The following is a 22,369-nucleotide window of genomic DNA, read 5'->3' as shown; positions in this document are numbered from 1 at the left end:
GACCCTCTAGGAAGATGAGCCTTGGGTATACTGATGTTCCTTGGCCTCCCAGCACACCACCAGGGTCCCCAGGAACCTATGCTGGAGATGCAATCACTTGCTTTACTCCAACCCATGTACTACAAATATGGAGATCAAGGAATCCCATAGGTGCTCCTCTTCCCATCCCCACAGCACCTGGTATAGTACAGAGCCCATGAGAAGCTCTGTTTGGGGTTACAGGTTCCTTTTTTTTTTTTTTGAGATGGAGTCTCGCTGTGTCGCCCAGGCTGGGGTGCAGTGGCGCGATCTCGGCTCACTGCAAGCTCTGCCTCCTGGGTTCACGCCATTCTCCTGCCTCAGCCTCCGAGTAGCTGGGACTACAGGCCCCCGCCACCATGCCCAGCTAGTTTTTTGTATTTTTAGTAGAGACGGGGTTTCACCATGTTAGCCAGGGATGGTCTCGATCTCCTGACCTCGTGATCCACCCGCCTCGGCCTCCCAAAGTGCTGGGATTACAGGCTTGAGCCACCGCGCCTGGCCAAAGCATTTTGCAGTAGCTCCAGGATGCCTTCCCTTGAAGAGTGATATAGAGAATACTTTAAGATCTCTGACTTTGGAGCCATGCAGCGCTAAGTTCGAAGCCCACTGTTGCTGCTTGTTGAACTTCTATCAGGTACTTCTGGTATGTAAAGAAAATATCTGGGTTTGTGAGCTGGAAGGAAAGGCAACTGAGCCTGAAAAGGGACCTGTTGAGGAAGGGGGCAAGGTTGTGTGGAGTAGGGGCCAAGAGCCTGGACTGCACCATCAGGAGCCCTAGGTTCCTTCCCCAGCTGTACACTACCCACCCCTGAGGCCTCAGACAAGGGACAACCCCTGTGCCTGTTTCTTGGTGTCAAAAACCAGGAGGCTGGATGAGATGGTTTCTAAGGGGCCCCCACCAGCTCTGATGTTCTCTGCTCTACATTTCAGTTTCACGAGGCATAGGTTTTCAGCTTTGTCTTCTTTACGGTGGCTGTCTTTCATTTCTTGAGACAGAGTCTCGCTCTGTTGCCCAGACTGGAGTGCAATGGCATGATCTTGGCTCACTGCAGCCTCCACCTTCCAGATTCAAGTGATTCTCTTGCCTCAGCCTCCCGAGTAGCTGGGATTGCAGGTGTGCACCACCATACCTGGCTAATTTCTGTATTTTTAGTAGATACGGGGTTTCACCATGTTGGCCAGGCTGGTCTCGAACTCCTGACCTCAGGTGATCCGCCTGCCTCGGCCTCCCAAAGTGCTGGGATTAAAGATGTGAGCCACTGCGCCCGGCCTTTCCTCATCATTTCTGAAAGCGCTGCGTGTGCACCACTCCTACCTTAGAAAAACAACAGCTATCATTTTTGAACGCTACTGTCATCCCCTCAAATGCATTCTCCTGTGTATATGAAGGTCAACAGCCTTTGTTCCTCGTGTGGATGATGGAGGTTATAAAACTAGACTCGTTACAGTCTCAGAAGGCACAAAGGAAATGCATCAAACCAAAAAAAAGGCCAGATTTCATTATCTGGCCTAGAATGTTTCTCCAGTCAAGACACCAAAATGACGCTCACATCCGTGAAGGTCAATTTCCCATTTCCTTTTTCTGTGAGTCCAATAAATGCCTGTTTAATTAGGTGCTTGTCCTCCACTGACCACAATGAGCACTCATGGAATCTTAGTTAATGAAATGAGGATTTATTATATTTTCCATTTTAATAAATAGTCGTTATCTTTGCATTGGGCCCCCAAGCCCTGGTAAAAATGAAATGGTTGTACGACCATTCAGAGGGAAAATGTTAAGCTATGTTCTTTAGTTACAAAAGTGAGTCTCTCCCCGTCCCACATCCCTACACCACCATCTTGCTGTTTAAAGGCCCAAAGCTGAATTTAATTTTCTTATTACATTGAGGTCTCACAGATGCCACAGACAGACATTAAGGCCTTAAAAATAAAAAGAAAGGGACAACAAAAAACAGAAACAGGTATAAAGAGTACAACAGGCTGGGCACGGTGGCTTGCACCTGTAACCCCAGCACTTTGGGACGCCGAGGCTGGCGGATCCCGAGGTCAGGAGATTGAGACCATTCTGGCTAACATGGTGAAACCCCATCTCTACTAAAAATACAAAAAATTAGCTGCGCGTGGTGGCGGGCGCCTGTAGTCCCAGCCACTCGGGAGGCTGAGGCAGGAGAATGGCGGGAACCCGGGAGGCAGAGCTTGCAGTGAGCCAAGATCGTGCCACTGCACTCCAGCCCGGGCGACAGAGCGAGACTCCGTCTCAAAAAAAAAAAAAAAAAAAAGTACAACCGACATTTTCCCTATGCAGACACCACTGGCAGATCTGCTCTGAAAGAAGCCTGGCAAAAAAGAAAGCCCAGACACATCCCCAAGCATTCTCCCCACTTTAAAAAATTCATTCATTCAGAGTTCTAGGGAAAAATGAGTCGTCACCATTTTTGTTCCCAAATAAGAAACAGAGAAAGCCTCAGGAAATCAAGGCTTAAGTAAAATCTATCTCCCCAGGCAGTTAAAGCTCTGAAACAAGATTAAAGAAACAAGGCAATGTCTAATGCTGCTTTTGTGATTTATTTTGAAAAGACTGAATTTAGACTTAAAGAATAAGGATCAGGAGACAAGCATTGAGGCTTCAGGCCCCCCATCCCTGGAAGGTGGCTGTTGGTTAGAACCCAGATCAGATTTCTAAAGATGGGCTTGCGGAAGCTCCCAGGGACAGCTCCCAGAAGGAATAGAGCCAAGGCGTGGGGCTGAGCTCGTCCCCTGGGCGGCAGTCATCCTCCATTCTACTCTGGCCTCTGCCCAGCATCCACTCCTGGCTTCTATCTGTCCCCGCTGGTCTCTGCTAACCTGTTGTTCATGATTGCAAAGGCTCCCACGCCCCCTGAGAATTCATTGTCCCGGGCCAGCGTGCTGGTCTGGTGGGGGCAGCCATTGGCCATCTCAGACAGTTGCTTCTGCAGGATGGCCAGCGAGGCCTTGTTGGCTGCCAGCAAGTCCTTCATGGAGATCATCTCTCCCGAGAGCCGGCGCCCGTCTGTGTCACTCTCTGCCACCCCGTCTGTCTCTATGGAGATATTGCAGCGGTTCCGGATGCTGCCTGGCATCACCACGTTCCTGCGTGATCGCAAGAGTCCTCTCTGGCATTGCGGGCAGCACCCGCTGTCCATTTTCCTCAGGATCCAGTTCAAGGACTGTTTGATGAGGATAGAGATGACATTGAACAAGGAGTAGATGCAGCAGACACCCATGAGGATGAAGACGAAGTTGGCAAAGCGATAGAGGCTTTGGCTCTCATAGTGGGCATTCTGGCTGCTGACCAGGTCCCCAAAGCCAATGGTGCTGAAAGCCACGAAACAGAAGTAGAGTGAGTCAAAGTAGCTCCAGCCTTCGATGGGGGTGTACATGGCCGAGGCGCAGCAGGAGATGAGGACGGAGGCCGTGCATAGGATCAGCATGACGTAGTACACGGAGGGCTTCCAGCCAGCCAGGCTGTCCACCTCGCACTGCCCCGCATCCTTCAGGCTCTCCTGGGGCAGGGCCCCTCGTCTCCGGAGCTGCCGCTGGTGGCACGACTTCATGATGTAGGCGATGACGGTGATCAGGCGCTCCAGGAAGAGGTTGAAGAACAAGATGGTGCTGGAACACCCAACAAGGCCGTAAAAGATAAGAAAGATTTTTCCACCTACTGTTGCCGGAGTTGTCATCCCAAACCCTGCAGGAGAGAAAAATGAGAGAAGAGTAAGAGAAATCTTTGCTGTGAAGGGGGTTTGGGTCTTGGCTTTGATGGCTGGCAAAGGACCTAAAGGGAGAGTTTCATAAAATCACTCAGCCCTAGTCTTTTAGGAATGAGAAAGAGAATTCTCACCTGCTTTTGAACATACTAAGCGTTGTTCAGAGCTAGGCTGCTGAAAGCCCGTGTGGTGCTATTGTGCAAATCAGGAGAATAGCACCTCATCCTCACGGTGGACACAGCCAGCAAAAAATGGCTTGGTGATGAGAATATGGGCTGGATTTCAGCCTCCCTTCCCTTCTCTGCTAGATGTCCTTGTACAGTCCACAACCTGAACAACCATACCCAACAGACCATGTTTAGAGAGAGAAGCAAAGGCTCATACAAAGAAAAGGCTTATACAGACTCATCAGAATTCATTTATTCTACAAACACTTATTGACCTGGGGATAGAACTGTGGAAAAGACAGTTCTGGTCCCTGCCCTCATGGAGCCCTAGTCCGGTAAGATGATTATGATACTGTGTGGTAAGTGTGGTGCTAGACGGAGTACAGGGTTCTATGGGAGCTCCTAAGAGGGGAACCCATCTAAGAAGTGGGGTTTGGGAAAGATAAAGCAGGGAGACTGGAAAGCTAAAGAGCAGTTAGGCAGGCAAGAAGGGTGTATGTGTGTGGTGGTGGGATGGGGAAGTGGGGATGCTGCAGGCAGAGAAACAGCAGCCTCCCAAAGCACTGAGATTACGGGTGTTTCTAGCATACATAGAAATGAGAAATTTGCTCAAGATCTACTCATCTTTTAAACAAAATTCTTCAAACACACACTTCATGCTTTTGGAGTGACAACGGAAGTATTGGATGTTATACTTTTATAAACTATAAAATGTCTGTTTTGCCTTTGCCTCTAACTGTTCACAATTTCCACCCTCCTGACCTTTTACCTGTGCACACAGGCATACTGCTAAGAATGCATATTGTAGAACAATGGATGTTACTAAGAAAAACAGAAATAGAAAAGAAAGCGGTGATACACTCAGGATTTCTCATGAAGGGGCAATGAGGGTCAGCCCACTCTCATCAGAGGGACGAGGGTTCCTTCCAAGCAAATGATTCAGTGAACATGAGAAGGCTGATAGGTGGGGGAGGGGGGTTGGCATCAGAGTTACTCTGACTACAAACACCATTAAAAAATAAAAAGAATACTGAGCATGCCTCCCTGAGTCAGTTTCTTATTAAAATCAAACCATCAAACCTCTCTCTCACTCTCTTTTTTTAAAGAGATGGGATCTTGCTCTGTCCCACAGGCTGGAGTGCTGTGGTGTGATCACACCTCAATGCAGCCTCAAACTGCCAGGTTCAGATGATCCTCCCGCCTCAGCCTCCCAAGTAGCTGGGACTGCAGCTGTGCACATCATGCCTGGCTAATTTTTAAATTTTTGTAGAGATGAGGGTCTTGTCTTGTTTCCCAGGCTGGCCTTGAACTCCTGGTCTTAAGTGATCCACCTCCTCAGCCTCCCAAAGCACTGGGATTACGGGCATAAGCCACCATATCCAGCTCAGTTTTTCCTTATTTTCAAGTTCAAATTTCTGACTTGGGTCCCATCATTTGGATCACAAGAGCTCTCTCATGATCCTCCCTCCTGATAATACCCCACTTGTCACCAAGCTGATACAGTTCCTTGTTGCTTCAGCTCAGTCAATGGCTGCCTCCCAGTGCACCCTGGAAGTATTCAGACCAGACCTTGAAATGTGTATGCTTTTGGGGTTATGACCTGCTGGTCTGCTCAAGTCAAGCCAAGGGGCCACTTTATGTATTACCATTTAGTGGGAACTCTTCAAAATCGAAGTCCCTCAGCAATTCTTGGCAGTGGAGGTTCAATGTAGACCCTAAAGCTGCAAGATCAGAGCGTACTGCTGCTGTAGTTACTAAACACAGGGATCTGAATGCAGTAAACATGCAGAAAAAGGGGGAAACATTTGTCTGGGGCCATTTATTCTAGAAACTGGATGAAGTCCATGAAAATAGGGAAGGTTCAGAAACACAAAGAGAGGTGTGTGGGCTGGGGGAGGGTCCTTTCAGACGATTAGAAGAGAACATTCTCAGGTAGTCCTCGCCTGTTTTAGAGGTGATTTAGTCATTCTACTCTCAGAAAGCTGAGCAACAGCAGTTGCTATGGATTTGCTTCCAGCCACAGTGATAGCAATAATTTACGGAGCACCTGTTAAGTTCAAGGCCCTGCATTACATGTCTGGGCCTCTGCCACGGTTTGAGTGTTTATGTGCCCCCCAAATTCATATGATGAGATCCATCACTCATAAGGTGGTGGTATTAGGAGGTGGAGTCTTTGGGAGAGGTGAGTATGTGGTAAGTATGGTGCTCTCATGAATGGGATTAGTGCTCTTATAAAGAGGTGATTCATTCATTCCTTCCTCCATGGGAGGACATAAGAAGGTGCTATGTATAAGGAAGCAGGGCTCTTGCAAGATACTCAACCTGCATATGCCTTGATCTTGGACTTCCCAGTCTCCAGAATCATGAAAAATAAACCTCTATTGTTGATAAACCTCCCATTCTTTGGTATTTTGTTACAGCAGCCCATGTGGACTAAGACAGCAAAAGAAGATGACACAGACAAAGTCCTTGACCCCAGCATCCAAGGCTGAGACAAACTAACTACAAAACAAGCCACAGTGGGCTGGGCACAGTGGCTCACGCCTGTAATCATAGCACTTTGGGAGGCCGAGGTGGACGGATCATGAGGTCAGGAGATCGAGACCATCCCAGCCAACCTGGTGAAACCCCATCTCTACTAAAAATACAAAAATTAGCTGGGCATGGTGGCATGTGCCTGTAGTCCCAGCTACTTGGGAGGCTGTGGCAGGAGAATCGCTTGAACCTGGGAGGTGGAGGTTGCAGTGAGCTGAGATTGCGCCACTGCACTCCAGCCTGGTGACAGAGTGAGACCCTGTCTGAAAAAATTAAAAAAAAAAAAAAAAATCAAGCTGCTCTGAGTCAAGGGCCAACACAGAAGCACCATGGAGTTATCTGGGCTTCAGGGTCCCAAATGCAGCCTCGCTTTGGGATGAATGACATAGGTAGAGACAGTGAGGTGCTGATGCCAGCAGACACACTTGATGAGCTGATTTTTCCAGTGAATGAGGTTTCTAGTGACATGTTCCAGAGATTTAACATTTCTAGATTCTCTTATTTATTTGGTTTTAACATACTCAATTGTGTTAAAGGAGGGATAATCATGACTTTTGGTTATTTACTGTTTGATGGATGATTGCCATCTCTCCAATCAGCAAAAATAACAGAAAATGGTACAAATGGTGGTATTTATGGAAGCAAAGGGAGACAGCTTCCTCATGTCTGCAGTTGGAGATGTGAGAAGTGGTTTTACTACTCTCAGCGCTAAAAAGTGTGGAATTAAGCTAATAACGTAGGCTTTTCCATAGAAAGCCTCCCCTTTTTTGAGCCCCATAATGCTGAGAGTTGAAGATGGCTCAGATGGTGAATAATAACCCTCAGGGTCCTTTTCTGGTAGAGGAAAAGGGCTCAGGGATTATTATCAAAGGCCTTTCCTCTGCCAGGCCGTGTGCTTGTCAGCAACTCCTCACACCCACACTGGCGAGCTGGGCATTATTAGTCTACTAGTTGCATTCGACAAATGAGAAAAAGACTACAGAAGCTGAGTGGTTTGCCTAAAGTCATAAAACCAGAATCAGAACCTAGATCAACTTGTCTCCCAGGCCTGTGCTTTTCTCCACCTGACTAGGCTAACTGAGTATAGCTCACTGTCATCACTGTCAAAGGTGCAAGCCACGAGCAGAATGGAGGGAAGGAAATTAGCCAAGTGTCCATAGTTCAATGCTTTATACAGACACCCAGACCGCAGTGGCTGCCAAACCTGGTACCAAAATCAGCGGGGGTTTGGCTGGGATCAGAAGCTAAAACCTTAAAATTTTCATGTACTAAAACATATAAAATATATATTTCTGAATGTATATATGTCTCTTCCAACAAATGATATAATTACATCAGTTTAAAAACCTGTTATGCCCCATGCATTTCAGTCTCCCCATATTTTGTAGGCATACAAATGAAACTGACAGTCACAGGTGGTACTTTTCAATACCTAATATATTCCCTGTGCTTCAAGCCTGAAGTCATCTGATTGGTGTTCAGCCCCTGAGTCTGGGCGCAGATGAGTGGATCGAGAAACAACGGTTCATGAGGTTGGCTTGGAGGCCAATGAAACTCACAGCTGATTTGGTCTAGTTCCCTTACATCATTTCAGACCTCTGTTAATGTGCTTGTAAATTCTAGGGCAGATTCTGGGACCAATCCCAGGCTCTCTGTTGTCCTTGGGGCTAGGAATAAAGCTACCAGGACTGCCAAGGTCCCAGTCAACCCCCACAGAACACTTCACTGAGCCCATGAAGAGCAGGCCCATAGTCTCCCAGCCTTTTATGTATATGCTGTCAACTACATATTTTTTTTTTTTCCAAAATTCAATTAAGGTTAAAAAAAAAAAAAAAAGTAAAAGCTTTTTATTATGGTATTTTTCAAACAGGCACAAAGGTAGAGCAAAAAGTGTAATAAACTCCTATTTTCCAAATTATCAACATTCTGTCAAAACCATGCTTCTCCCATCCCACCCCACCCCATCCCCTTTATTTGCTGGTGTATTGTAAAGTTAATCCCAGATAACATACCATTTCTTTGATGAACAAAGACACATCTTTAACTGCCAAGGGCTTTATTTTTCCAACATAACCACTGCACCATTACCATACCTAATAATATTAATACTAATTCCTTAATATCAAATAATATCCAGTCCATATTCAGGTTTCTCAAAATTATCTTTTTATGGATGATTTGTACGAATCAGCATCCAACAGGCTGCAACCACACTTAGCACAGCTCTTCAGCCTCTTTCATTCATTAACAGTCTCCCCTCTCATTTGGTATGCCCTTGATTTCTTGTGTCCTGTAGACTTTAATCAGATTTTTTTTTTCTGGAAATACTTGAGGGTAGAAAAGAGCATTTTGTATTTCAAGAGTGTTCTTATATGCAGAGGCAACTCTCAAATGCTACACAAGGACATAAAAATTGGTATAAACTGTCTGGAAAGCAATTTGGGAATATGTATCAGACACTTTTTTTCTGTTTTTATTTATATATTTTTTATTTTTCATTTTTATGGGTACAGAGTAGGCGTATCATGAGATATTTTGAGACAGGCATATAATGCATAATAATCACATCAGGGTATCCTTTTTATTCTGCTTTGTTTTTGTTTTTGTTTTGCTTTTAGGAATATATCTCCCAAATTATGACTAATGTGACCAATTATGCACATGGATGTTCACCATGTCTTTACTTTTAATAATGAAAATCCTCAGCAACCTAAATATCAGATAATGGGGAAATGACTAAATAAACTAGCCATTAAAATTGTATCTCTAACCAGTTCTCAATGACTGGTGAAAATGTTAAGTGGAAAAAAGCAGAGCAAATTTGTGTGTCTGCAGTGTGTCTGCAGCATGAGTCACGCCTGACATATGGGGCATCCTCATTAAATATTTGTTGGATGAAGGAATAAACTTTGTAAAATATATTTATGTAGCTATATACTGCAGCAATTAAAATGCTTTTGGCTGCCAGGAACAGCAAATCATAAATAGAGGTGGCTTAAATATACAGGGGCTAGCTCCTAGAACATGACATTGAGAGAGAGGGCAGCTCCAGGGATGGTTAATACAGTGGCTTTAGAATATGATGCATGAATCAAGACTGACTCCTTCCCAGCTCTGGCCCCACTACCATGTCAGCTGGCTCCCTTCACACCAACAGCTACAGGAACCGCTCCCTCACACACCAGTGTCCAGAGTCAGAAAAATGGTTTCCTACTTTGTGTATCCTTTCCAGAAATCCTCTGGCAAAACTGCCATTATATACCACTGACCAGATCAAGTTACAAGCCCACTCAGAAAACCAATTATCTATAAGACGAAGGGTTCCTCTGGTCAGGATTCATCAGATTCCCTTGGGGGAAGAGATGGACCCCAGAAGTGACAAGGTCTACCACGGACATACATAGAAAAGGGGGAAAAAAAGAGAAAAATACACAAAATTTTCAATCAGGTTATTTCAAGGTGATGATAAACAAGTGATTTAATTATTTTCTAATGTTTTATCTTTCATTACTTTTTTAAAAAACTAGCCAAGTGCAGTAGTGAGAATGGGGGAAGGAGTAGAACAAAAAGTGCTATCTGTAACTGTGAACAATCAATTGAAATAACTCACTACCTTCAGACCAGCCTCTTTTATTACTGTATTGTGCTTTTTTTTTTTTTTTTTTTTTTCTTTTTTTTTTTTTGAGACAGGATCTCACTCTGCTACTCAGGCTGGAGTGCATTTGTGTGATCTCAGGTCATGGCAACCTCCGCCTCCCAGGTTCAGCAGATTCTCCTGCCTCAGCCTCCCAAGTAGCTGGGATTACAGGTGTGCATCACCACACCCAGTTAATTTATATATATATATATATTTTGAGACGGAGTCTCACTCTGTCGCCAAGGCTGGAGTGCAATGGTGTGATCTCGGCTCACTGCAACCTCCGCCTCCTGGGTTCAAGGGATTCTCCTGCCTCATCTTCCCAAGTAGCTGGGACTACAGGCACACGCCACTATGCCTGGCTAATTTTTGTATCGTTAGTAGAGATGGGGTTTCACCATGTTGGCCAGGATGGTCTTGATCTCTTGACCTTGTGATCCACCTGCCTCGGCCTCCCAAAGTGCTGGGATTACAGGTGTGAGCCACTGAGCCAGGCCTCTTTCATTATTTTTAAACTGAGAAAAATATGTTTCTCAGTAGGTTTTCTCAAGTTGCAGTCAAACACCTGCACAGACACCTGCAGCGTACCTCTTGATTCATTCTTCTCAATACTCTGAGGAACCAAAGCTTGACTTGCATATACTTTCCCACAACCTTTTTCATGCTAACAGTTTAAACCTTCTCATGTGGGATGAAACTACAAAAGAATTGGAAGATCATTTTTTCGGTAAAAAGCCCCTCCAGTTTCAACTGGGATGAAGAAAGGAGGCAAGAACAGACTCCTGTGGATTATTCTTAAGGGTGAGGTGGGGAATGGGAAGTGGTTCAATGATGGAAGATGTAGAGGATCAGCAGGGGGTCCTGAGTTCTCACTGGGCCCATTGTATTTATGGGGATTAAGGAACCACAACTCTTCATGACCTTCATGACCTTCTAGCCCAAGCTTTTCAAGTTACTGGTGGGGAAACTGAGGCATCAATAAGTCAGACAATCTTCATAAGTTGTGGAGGCTTGGCTGAATTCAGATCCCGTGTCCGCAATGCAGACTTCTCTCCTCTCCTCTTCTTGCTCGTGGTACATAGTTTCCAAAGATTATTTCAAACAAACTGCTCCCATCCTTGTAAGCACTTGCAGTTCTTCCCATTAAGAGAGGAAGCTTATTTCCTCTCTCCTTGAATCTTGGATGGCCCTGAGACTTGCTCTGGCCAGCAGAATATGGTGGGAGTGATGCTGTACTAGTTCCAGGCTTACGCTGTCAGAAGCTTAGGAACTTCAGCTTCCTCTCTCTGGATCCCCTAGACACCACGTAAGAAGGGTGACCGCTCAGCTGCAGAGACAGGCCCAGCCATTCCTAGATGAAATGCCAGGCACTAAGTAAAGCCCAGCCAAGGCCACAGCTGGATGCAGTCACAAGAGTCAGCAGTTGACACTGAGTTGAGCCAAAGAACTGCCAGCTGAGCCCAGGAAATTCACAGAATTGTGAGATACATCCATGGTTGGTCAAACCATTCATTTGGGGAGGTTTGCCACATAGTGATGGATAATGAAATATCTTCTGTCTGGGACTTTCAGTGTTTTCAACAGGCACCTCTTTCCCTCTATCTTCCTCCTCTTCTTCAGCTCCCTGCTCCATCCTCCATGGAAAATTGGGTGTGAGGGACTTAAAGGAGCTTCAAGAGGAGGCCTGCAAGGGATGTGGAATTTAATGGAGGTTCAACTTGTAAATCAAGCAAGCTGTTGAGCCTGTTTGATTTTAAGGACCAGCCTCCAATTGAGGGCAGGGGTAGGAGGAAGAGAGCATTCTATTGTTGATAAATATTTGGCTGCTTCCCAAATTGGGCTATAAGAATAGTGTTTCCACAAACTTTTTTGTACATGTCTTTTTGAGATGAAGTAGAGACCCCTCTTAGGAGCCTGCTGGCCCACTCCCAAATCCACAAGCATGGAAATAAAAGAAAATCTTGAGTTCCTTTAGGGGACATTCCAGTTACCTAGGTATCCCTGAGAAGGAAATGAGCAACTTGATGACCAAGAAGGTAGTAGTAGCTTAAAACAATAGCTAAGGAAGCTCAAGTCACAAGAGTTTTGGTTCCCTATAGAAACTAAAGATAACATCTTAATATGTGTCTCTGAGTTGTTTTTTCAGAAACCTGGATCCCCACCAAATGGATCCACTGGCATGTACATCTCAGATAAGGGGGAACTGAGGACTGAACTCTGAGTGCTATTCTTTGTTCTAAAGTTCTTCCTGAGCATCCTGGAGGAGGTCATGTCCATTAGCCAGAGCTAACATTCTTTTTTGCTGACCCCACATTTTTATTTTATTTTATTATTTATTTATTTTATTTTTTTGAGACAGGGTCTTTCTCTGTCACCCAGGCTGGAGTGCAATGGCATGATCACGGCTCGCTGCAGCCTCAACCTCCTCAACCTCTGAGGCAAGAGGTTGCCTCAGCCTCCTATGTAGCTAGGGTGTACAAGACCAAACAAAACCAATTTTTGGATTTCAGGTCTATGTTGCCCAGACTGGTCTCAAACTTCTGGGCTCAAGCAATCTGCCAGCCTTGGCCTCCCAAACTGTTGGGATTATAGGTGTGAGCCACCATGCCTGGCCTAACCCCCAATTTTTAAACAAAGCTTCTTTTCCTTAACTAATTGTAAATCAGAAATCTTTGAATCTACCTGATATGGTTTGGCTCTGTGTCCCCACCCAAATCTCACCTTGTATTATAATCCCCACATGTCAAAGGAGGGACCTGTGGGGAGGCAATTTCCTCCATGCTGTTCTCATGATAGTGAGGGAGTTCTCATGAGATCTGACGGTTTCATTTATTTATTTATTTATTTATTTATTTTTGAGATGGAGTCTTGCTCTGTCTCCCAGTCTGGAGTACAGTGGTGCGATCTAAGCTCACTGCAAGCTCTGCCTCCCAGGTTCACACCATTCTCCTGCCTCAGCCTCCTGAGTAGCTGGTACTACAGGTGCCCGCCACCAAGCCCAGCTAATTTTTTTTGTATTTTTTTAGTAGATACAGGGTTTCACTGTGTTAGCCAGGATGATCTCGATCTCCTGACCTCGCGATCCACTCGCCTCGGCCTCCCAAAGTGCTGGGATTGCAGGTGTGAGACACCGCACCCGGCTGAGAGCTGACGGTTCTATAAGGGGCTCTTCCCTCTTTGTGCTTTCTCTTGCCTGCTGCCATGTAAGACGTACCTGCTTCCCCTTCTGCCATGATGGTAAGTTTCCTGAGGCCTCCTCAGTCATGCAGAACTGTGAGTCAATTAAACCTCTTTTCTTTATAAATTACCCAGTCTCTGGTGTTTCTTTATAGCAGTGTGAAAACGGACTAATACACTACCTATGATCTGTAAGCCCCTGCTTCAAGATATCCTGCCCTTTTAGGCCAAACCTATGTATAATCTTCATGTATTGACTCACAATTCTGCTTGTAACCTCTACTTTCCTGAAATTTTCCCTTGCTTGCAAATCATTGGGAAGTTTGCGTCTTAAGCATGAGCTGCCTGATTCTCCTTGTTTAGTGCCCTGCAAATAAACACCCTCTTTTCTCCCCATTTGAAACCCTGGTGTGGATGTCTGGCCTTACTACACCAGGCAAATGGACCCCAGTTTAGTTCAATAACATTTTGGTGACCATATGTACACATTTCTCTTGGATACATATACTTATGAATGTAATTGATGACTCACAGGATATGAATATGTTCAGTGAAGTGGATGTACAAATTTACCCTCCCTTCATCAATGTTTGAGCTTCAGTTCACATTCTCCATATTCTGTTTGAATTTTTAGAGGTGGAGTCTCAGTCCATCACCCAGGTTGGAGTGCAGTGGTGCAATCGTAGCTCACTGCAGCCTCAAACTCCTGGACTCAGGTGATCCTACTGCCTCAGCCTCCCAAGTAGCTGGGCGACACGCATTCTGGTGGATACATAGTGGTTTTCATTCGCATTTCCTTCATGTCTAATCAAGTTGAACATCTTTTTATAGGTTTCACAGTCATTTGGATATTCTCTTTAGCACCTGCTCACTTATTTTGGCCATTTCTCTTGTTTATTATTGATTTCTAGGTGACACAGAAACATTGAAGCTCTAGGCCTTGAGTGAGGCTTGGAAGGGGGCAGGTTTGCTGGGTGAATTTACTGCCTCATTCATGCAAGGGCAGTGGGTTTCACACAATCAGCTTGGCCAGCCTTTTATCTTTCACAACACTCATTTCTCTGATTGAAAATTATTTCTAGCTTTTTTTATCCTAGCCAATTGACTCTGTGGTGCACATTCTGATGACAATGTTGATCGTGCTTAATAGTAACCTCTTTAGAATGGATTCCAAAATAGACACTTGCATGCCAACTGCCTCTCAGGTATAAATTGAAGTGAACTTATGCAAAGCCACCACACTATAACACTTTATGCTGAAGTGTTTTACGGTAAGTGACCACTCAGATAATATGACAACACCAAAACAATACAATAACATTAGTGTAACACTTTACACTGAAGTGTTTTATGGTTAAGTTACCACTCAGACAATACGATAACACCAGAACATGCTCATGTTAACACTGTATCAGGATTTAAATTTGACAAGCCAAGGTTTGGGTCCTATAATTGAAAGCTATAGTTGTGCACCAAAGGCTTACACGTTCTGTAGGAAATTAACAATTTCCGGTCACCTCATACTCGAGGAACCCCTGTACACCTATAAATCTAAGGCAAGGGTACAAGCTGGTGACTCAAAATCCTTTTCCAAGCCCTTCTATAACTCTTTTTTTTTTTTTTTTTTGAGATAGAGTCTGGCTCCATCACCCAGGATAGAGTGCAGAGGCACTATCTTGGCTCACTGCAACCTCCACCTCCAAGGGTCAAGCAATTCTCCTGCCTCAACCTCCCACGTAGCTTGGATTACAGGCACCTGCCACCACACTTGGCTAATTTTTGTCTTTTTAGTAGAGACGGGGCTTCACTATATTGACCAGGGTGGTCTGGAACTCCTGACCTCAGGTGATCTGCCCGCCTTGGCCTCCCAAAGCAGTGGGATTACACGTGTGAGCCACCACACCTGGCTCCTTCTATAACTTTGTAAAGTCAAACTTTTCCCATCAAGAACACTGCCCACTGAGTTCTGCAAGACAGAATGATGCCAGTAGGCAGAACTTAGTTTTGTCTCTGTGAAATTTCACATTTCTCCATGTTTGTGTTCATCATGTGAAAGGAAAATAAATCTTGGGGCTCCCAAATCACTAAACTAAAGGGAAAAGTCAAGCTGGGAACTGCTCAGGGCAAATCTCCCTCTCATTCTATTCAAAGTCAGCCCTCTGCTCACTGAGATAGATGCATATCTGATTGCTTCCCTGTGGAAAGGCTAATCAGAAACTCAAAAGAATGTAACCATTTGTCTCTCACCTACCTGTGACCTGGAAGCTCCCTCCCCACTTCCATTCTTCCTGCCTTTGCTTAAGTTGTCCCACTTTTCCAGACATGTATTAATTGATGTCTCATGTCTCCCTAAAATTTATGAAACCAACCACCCTGGGCACATGCCCTCAGGACCTCCTGAGGCTGCGTCACAGATGCGTGTCCTCAACCTTGGCAAAATAAACTTTCTAAATTAACTCAGACATGTCTCAAATGTTCAGGGTTCACTATCATAATCTGTCTTTTTTTTTTTTTTTTTTTTTTGAGACGGAGTCTCGCTCTGTCGCCCAGGCTGGAGTGCAGTGGCGCGATCTCGGCTCACTGCAAGCTCCGCCTCCCGGGTTCACGCCATTCTCCTGCCTCAGCCTCCTGAGTAGCTGGGACTACAGGCGCCGGCCACCGCGCCCGGCTAATTTTTTGTATTTTTAGTAGAGATGGGGTTTCACCGTGGTCTCGATCTCCTGACCTTGTGATCCGCCCGCCTCGGCCTCCCAAAGTGCTGGGATTACAGGCGTGAGCCACCGCGCCCGGCCCATAATCTGTCTTAAACAAATCAAAAAGAGCAGACTTTATGAATTATGAAAATCAAGGTAAGGATGTCTCTCCTTTGGCATCGTTCCTTCTTCACCAACACCACCGGAAAATCACCAAGAAGGAACAATGGGATGTGAAACTGGCCTTCTCTGGCCTCTATGAGTTTTCCTTCATAGTCTACCCATGTGCCTTGGGGCTCCTGTGTGCAGAATAAATCCGTTGCTTAGCACAGTCTCAGCCCTACAGAGAAGAGCCTCCCCAAGGAGGGGCTCAGCAGGTCTGTGTCCTCTCTCCTAGCTGGAAATGCGCTGGAGGGATTGGTGGCACCAGTAGGCAAGTGAACTGGTGTTGACCAGGAGATCACGTGAAAGGAAATTAAATTTTGGGACCCCCAAACGCATTTAGCCAAGGGGAAAAGTCAAGCTGGGAACTGGGTCGGGCAAACCTGCCTCTGCCTTTTGGTTCCTAAACAAGACAGCTACAAGATGAAAGCTACACGCCTCCCCCATATTTTACCCACAAGGAAATTCCTAGTGAGCTGTTAAAATTTCACCATGGCAATGCAAATTGATAGCTTATCTTTACAGGTGCAGTCAACCCTGCCCACCAGACACAAATGCATATCTGATTGTTCCCCTGCCCTATTGTGTCTCTGTTATCTGACATAAAATGCAGATTCCCTGCATTTTTCCTCTGCTCCATTTGTTTATATCATCTTATGTAAAACATGCAGATTCACTGTGCCAGACAAAGGCATGAATGTCTATTTTTCCCTACCCCACTCTTAAAGGAAAATTGTATACTCACTATTGTGCCCTTCCCCTTAGATTTGGAGCCCTCAAAATAATCTTCAGAGAAAGGCATAGACCTGTCTCCCTGGCACGCGTCCTCTACTTTGGCAAATAAATCTCCTAAAATGAGGCTGTATGCGGTGGCTTATGCCTGTAATCCCAGCATTTTGGGAGGCTGAGACGGGTGGATCACCTGAGGTCAGGAGTTGGAGACCAGCCTGGCCAACATGGAGAAACCGCGTCTCTACTAAAAATACAAAAATTAGCTGGATGTGGTGGTGGGCACCTGTAATCCCAGCTACTTGGGAGGCTGAGGCAGGAGAATCACTTGAACCTGGAAGGTGGAGGTTGCAGTGAGCTGGGATTGCACCACTGCACTCCGGCCTGGGCAACAGAGTGAGACTTTGTCTTAAAATAAATAAAAAATAAATAATAAAATGATCAGGGCTCGTAATTTTTTTTTTTGATTGATAATCATATAGGTAAAACCTTCTCTTAGTTAAATGCTTGGATGATTTACTTCTCAGGGGTACCTAGGTACCTGGAAATTCCCCTGAAGGAACTCAATTATTTTCTTTTATTTCCATGTTTGTGGATTTGGGAGTGGGCCAGCAGGCTCCTAAGAGGGATCCCTGCTTCATCTCAAAAAGACATGTGCAAAAAAATTTGTGGAAACACTATTCTTATAGCCCAATTTGGGAAGCAGCCAAATATTTATCAACCATAGAATGCTCTCTTCCTCCTACCTCTGCCCTTAGTTGGAGGCTGTTCCTTAAAATCATCTCCGTCCCCGGCAGAAAAAGAAAGTACAGAATGTTAGAAATTTTAAGAAACCTAACTTTTGGGAGAGCCAGAGTGGTGATGAGAGTCCCTTAAAGAAACTTAAGGTAAGGAGAGACTGGGACAAGTAAGTACCTTGAGATACGTGTGCTAGGAGCTGTGTGGAGAGGGAGGAGGCCCGTGGAGAGGTCCAGAGGGCATCTGTACTTCACTGGCTACCGAGAGCCCGTCTGCAGATAAAGTTTATGAGTATCCTAAAGAAAATGCTTACAGATAAAGGTTTACCACATGAGGGTCAGGGATCCCCCATCAATGCTGACTTCCTCTGGGACATCCTCGTTTCTCATGTTGAGAGAGGCATGGAAGGAAAGTGCTGCCGTGACAATCAAATAAGGCAGCATTGAGTATTCCGTAGGTTTCAAACACTGTGTTGAGAGCAAGGCGAGGAGGTAGTAGTGAGATGATAGTTTCTGCCCTCCAGGAGTTTCAAACCCAATCCAGGAAATAAAGTACTAGAAATAACAAACAAGAAGGCGACCCGCACAAGGCAGTGTACAAAATCAAGTCAACTCCTTTTCTGAGTCACCTGCAGATGACATCAAAGATATCTGCTCAACCTAAAACTTCTTTAAACTTCATAAAAACTTCTGCCAAGCTTCAGAGAGGATGGAAGATCTGATTACATCTTTACTTGCAGTATTTAAAAATTAACTTTTTAGTTTATAAAAGTTAACTTTTATACTGCAAATAAAAGGTGAATGTATCGGTCTGTTCTCATGCTGCTAATAAACACATACCTGAGACTGGGTAATTTATAAAGGAAAGAAATTTAATGGACTCACAGTTCCACATGGCTGGGGAGGCCTCACAATCATGGTGGAAGGTGAATGAGGAGCAAAGTCACGTCTTACATGGAGGCAGGCAAGAGGTTATAAAACCATCATATCTCATGAGACTTATTCACTACTGTGAGGATAGTATGGGGGAAACTGTCCCCCCCATGATTCAATTATCTCCACCTGGCCCCACCTTTAACACGTGGGGATTATTACAATTCAAGATGAGATTTGGGTGGTGACACAGACAAACCATGTCAGTGAATAAGGTAGAAGGAAACTTAGATCATCTGGGACAAAGGTCCTAAACTTTAGTATGCCAAGAAATCCCCCGAGGAGTTTGTTAAAAACTGGGATTTCTAGGCCTTATCACCAGATACTCTGATTCAGGAGGTTGAGTGGGACCAGAAAACCTGCACTTTAAACCAGTGCCTAACAGTGATCTGATGCAATGACCACAGACCCCACTCAGGGAAATACCAATGAGCTAGAGTCACGGCACTGGGGTAGACAGGGTTGGTTTGTGGAAGGCAACAAAAGTCAAGTCTGCCTGGGGAAGAGTCTAAAGAACAGTGTCCCTATTCCCCAACAAAACCCAGCGAAGGATACAATATCTCTGAGGTCCTGGAAGCAAAAACAACCCTCACTTTTTTTTTTTTTTTTTTTTGAGACAGGTCTCACTCTGTCGCCCAGGCTGGAGTGCAGTGGTGTGATCTCGGCTTACTGCAGCCTCAACCTCCTGGGCACAAGCAATCCTCCCACCTCAGCCTCCTCAGTAGCTGGGACTATAGGCACACACCACTATGCCTGACTAATTTTTGTATCTTTTATAGAGATGGGGTCTTGCCATGTTGTCCCGGCTGGCCTCGACTTCATGGCTTCAAGCAATCTGTCCGCCTCAGACTCCCAAAGTGCTGGGATTACAAGTGTGAGCCACCACACCCGGCCCCTCACTTCTTTTGTATGTTAGTATGTGATGCAGAAAACATTTCAGATGGTACAGTATGTAAAATGAGCTATCCTCAGAAGTTCTGGGTTAACCGTGGAGCCTTGTGGCCGACAGGAAAATAATTGCTCCCTTCTCTTCCTTTGGATGGAACTGACTTGCAAAGTATTCAAGGACCTTCTACTTCCTACACGTTGATAAAGGAAGTGAACAGAGGAAAGTGCTACTTTCCAGCCAATACACCTTCTGCCATGTGAGCCAGGCAGGTGCTAGTCCCAGTTAGTCTCAGTTTATTTTTGTAAAGTGAGGTTTGGGATTATAGGCAGGGGGTGGGGGTAGGAAGAGGAAGAGGGAGATGCAGAAACGTGATAGAGAATTGAAGTGGTCACTTGCGAACCAGCTTTCGGCAGCGGTGTTGGCTAGCCCAGTGGACTGCCTCGGTCAATGAGCAGGCCTGGGTCCTCAGTGTTCTAGGCAGTATTTTCTAGAGTGGCACCTTAACCATTGGTATCCAAACCATCTGAAGAGCTTGTTTAAATGCAGATTCCTGAGCCTTACCTACAAATCAGCATGTCTGGGATTGAGCCCAGTTCCCCGCATTTAGAACCATGATTACCCTATAGCTGGAGAATCACTGTTCTGGAGTTTTCCATTCAAGACAGGGTTGCTCCATGATTTAATAGACTGGCAATTAAGTAATTCAATAAATGTTATGCTTCCAGGATAACTATACTCTTTATATCTGTGTTACCTAGTGGTGAGAAAAGCAATGACAATAGATCACCTTTGGGAAGTTCTTCCTTTGCTCCTGGCCTATTGGTTTGTGACTGCGGTACGAGGGTTAAACCTCTCTAGGTCCCTGAGCACAAAGCTGTTTGACTGTCAGAATTGTGCCATAATGAGGAGGACAGTCATGATGACAGTCTGTGCACACAGAGTACTTTTCAGAGCCAGGCACTGAGTTTGGTGCTTCCCACAATCTTCATGCCAACCTTGAGAGGTAGGAACCCTTCATCCCCCTTTCACACTTGAGGAATCTGAAGTACACAGAGGTTAAGTAACTTGCTCAAAGTCATGTAGCTAGCTAGTTAGGGCCTGGGTGCTAGTGCAGACCCAGTTAATGACCTAACTATGTCATGCCCACAACTTACTCTGGTTGTCCCTTTGGTAAAATGAGGATAGGGTGTCCCAGATAAGCTCTAAGGACCTTCCAATGTCAATATTCTAGTGATTCTAGTGATTTGGGTGTGTGTGTGCAGGGAATGAATCAGAGCTCATTCTGCTCATGCCATCACCCCAGGATTCTGGGGAGGACCTACTCAGCCTCTGCAGCTCTCCTTCCACAGGCCAGGCAGGTAGACCCACAGTCTACCCAGATAAATAAGAAAATTTCTTTTTTTTTTTTTTTGAGATAGAGTCTTGCTCTGTCACCCAGACTAGAGTACAGTGGTGTGATCTTGGCTCACTGGAACCACCACCTTCTGGGTTGAGGTGATTCTCCTGCCTCAGCCTCCCAAGTAGCTGGGATTATAGGTGCCTGCCACTACATCTGGCTAATTTTTGTATTTTTAGTACAGACAGGATTTCTCCATGTTGGCCAGGTTGGTCTTGAACTCCTGACCTCAGGTGATCTGCCCGGCTCAGCACCCCAAAGTGCTGGGATTATAGGTATGAGCCACTGCACCCGGCAACCCAAAGAAAATTTGTATCTGTAACTCTTCTGGACAAAAAATATGTTACAGGCTGATGTAAAGCATATTAAAAGTTGCCAGGCAAGCCAAAGCGAACGTATTTCCACTCTCTGCCTGAACTATCATTTTGCAGCAGTTACCACTATCAATACAGAGGTTACCAGTTCTTCCCAAAGTTAAGGATATTCTTGGAATTTGATATTTTTAGGGTTATGACTCCTCTCTCATTTCCATAACAGTAAAACATCTCTGACAAAAGATTAGGAACATAGCACAGATTAAACTGCTTTCCAGGTAACTTCTGAACTATGGGGTTGTTTCTAGACTATTCAGCAACAAGTAATTTATAAGTGAAAAATAAATTATGGCTATTCTAACTGTACGAGCTAAAAGCTAGGGAATGACAAATAGAGATGCTTTAAATCATCTGCATTACTACAAGTCACAGTAGTTCTTGTACACAGAAGTAACAAAAATTGGCTGCATGGGAATCAGAGTGCATCAGCTCGCGAAGAGGAATTTAAAACATTTCATTTCCCTGAGAGAGTCACTGCATCTCGGGGGCATTTAGTGCTGCGTTTTCTGCTTTCACAAGCTTTCCCTCCTCACAGTCAGCCAGGATGATGGCTGGAATGAATGCCAGAAGCAGTAAATGCTGTCATTATTTCTGATTTTACCCTCATTTAAGGTGAAAAACAACGTGATTTACTTATCTCAAGGAGGTGTCCCAATTCCAGTGCTTCTTAACTTCTAAAATTGTGAAACTACTCCTTAAAAGCAAGCAGATATAATTATGTTCTCTCTTGAACTAAATTGCCCTCCCTCAGACTAAGCAGAAATGGCTCAATTAAGTAGAATGTTACCAACGCAGGGCATGTAACTGATAAAAGGTGCCTTTGTGCCTTTTCTTCAACGTGAGTGAGAAAATCTGGCTCTGAGACATTTTGAGGAACGATGACTATATCTTTATTTTGGTGGACTTCTGAGCCAAGTATATGTGAATCTGCCTGCCTTTTTGAATTTCTTGCTGCAGAGGACAGGTACACAAGGCCCCTCTGGGGAGCTGGTAGTCGGTGTAAAAAGCAGAAGATGAGCTATACTTCTTGGCCTAGGGTGGATCCCAGCCCCACCCTGATCAGCACTCTCCCCCTCCCCATGGCAGCCTCTTGGGCCCTGATATGGTTTGGCTGTGTCCCCACCCAAATCTCATCTTGAATTCCCATGTGCTTTGGGAGGGACCCAGTGGGAGGCAACTGAATCATGGGAG

General features: G+C 45.1%; 1 protein-coding gene across 1 annotated transcript in view; it reads right to left on the bottom strand.

Moving 5' to 3' along the window:
* Window positions 1–2,512: 2,512 nt before the first annotated feature.
* The window catches only part of KCNK13 (potassium two pore domain channel subfamily K member 13), a 120,211-nt gene continuing 100,354 nt past the window's right edge, over window positions 2,513–22,369 (bottom strand). The window contains exon 2 of the mRNA XM_025392680.1: window positions 2,513–3,730. Within this exon, the coding sequence (XP_025248465.1) occupies window positions 2,838–3,730 (893 nt within the window). The 3' untranslated portion in view covers window positions 2,513–2,837. The remainder of the gene's footprint in view (window positions 3,731–22,369) is intronic.

This window comes from Theropithecus gelada, chromosome 7b, assembly GCF_003255815.1.
Source record: "Theropithecus gelada isolate Dixy chromosome 7b, Tgel_1.0, whole genome shotgun sequence".
Taxonomy (NCBI): domain Eukaryota; kingdom Metazoa; phylum Chordata; class Mammalia; order Primates; family Cercopithecidae; genus Theropithecus; species Theropithecus gelada.
The sequence above is the reverse complement of the archived record's forward strand: the minus strand, read 5'-3'. Positions and strand labels throughout refer to the sequence as shown.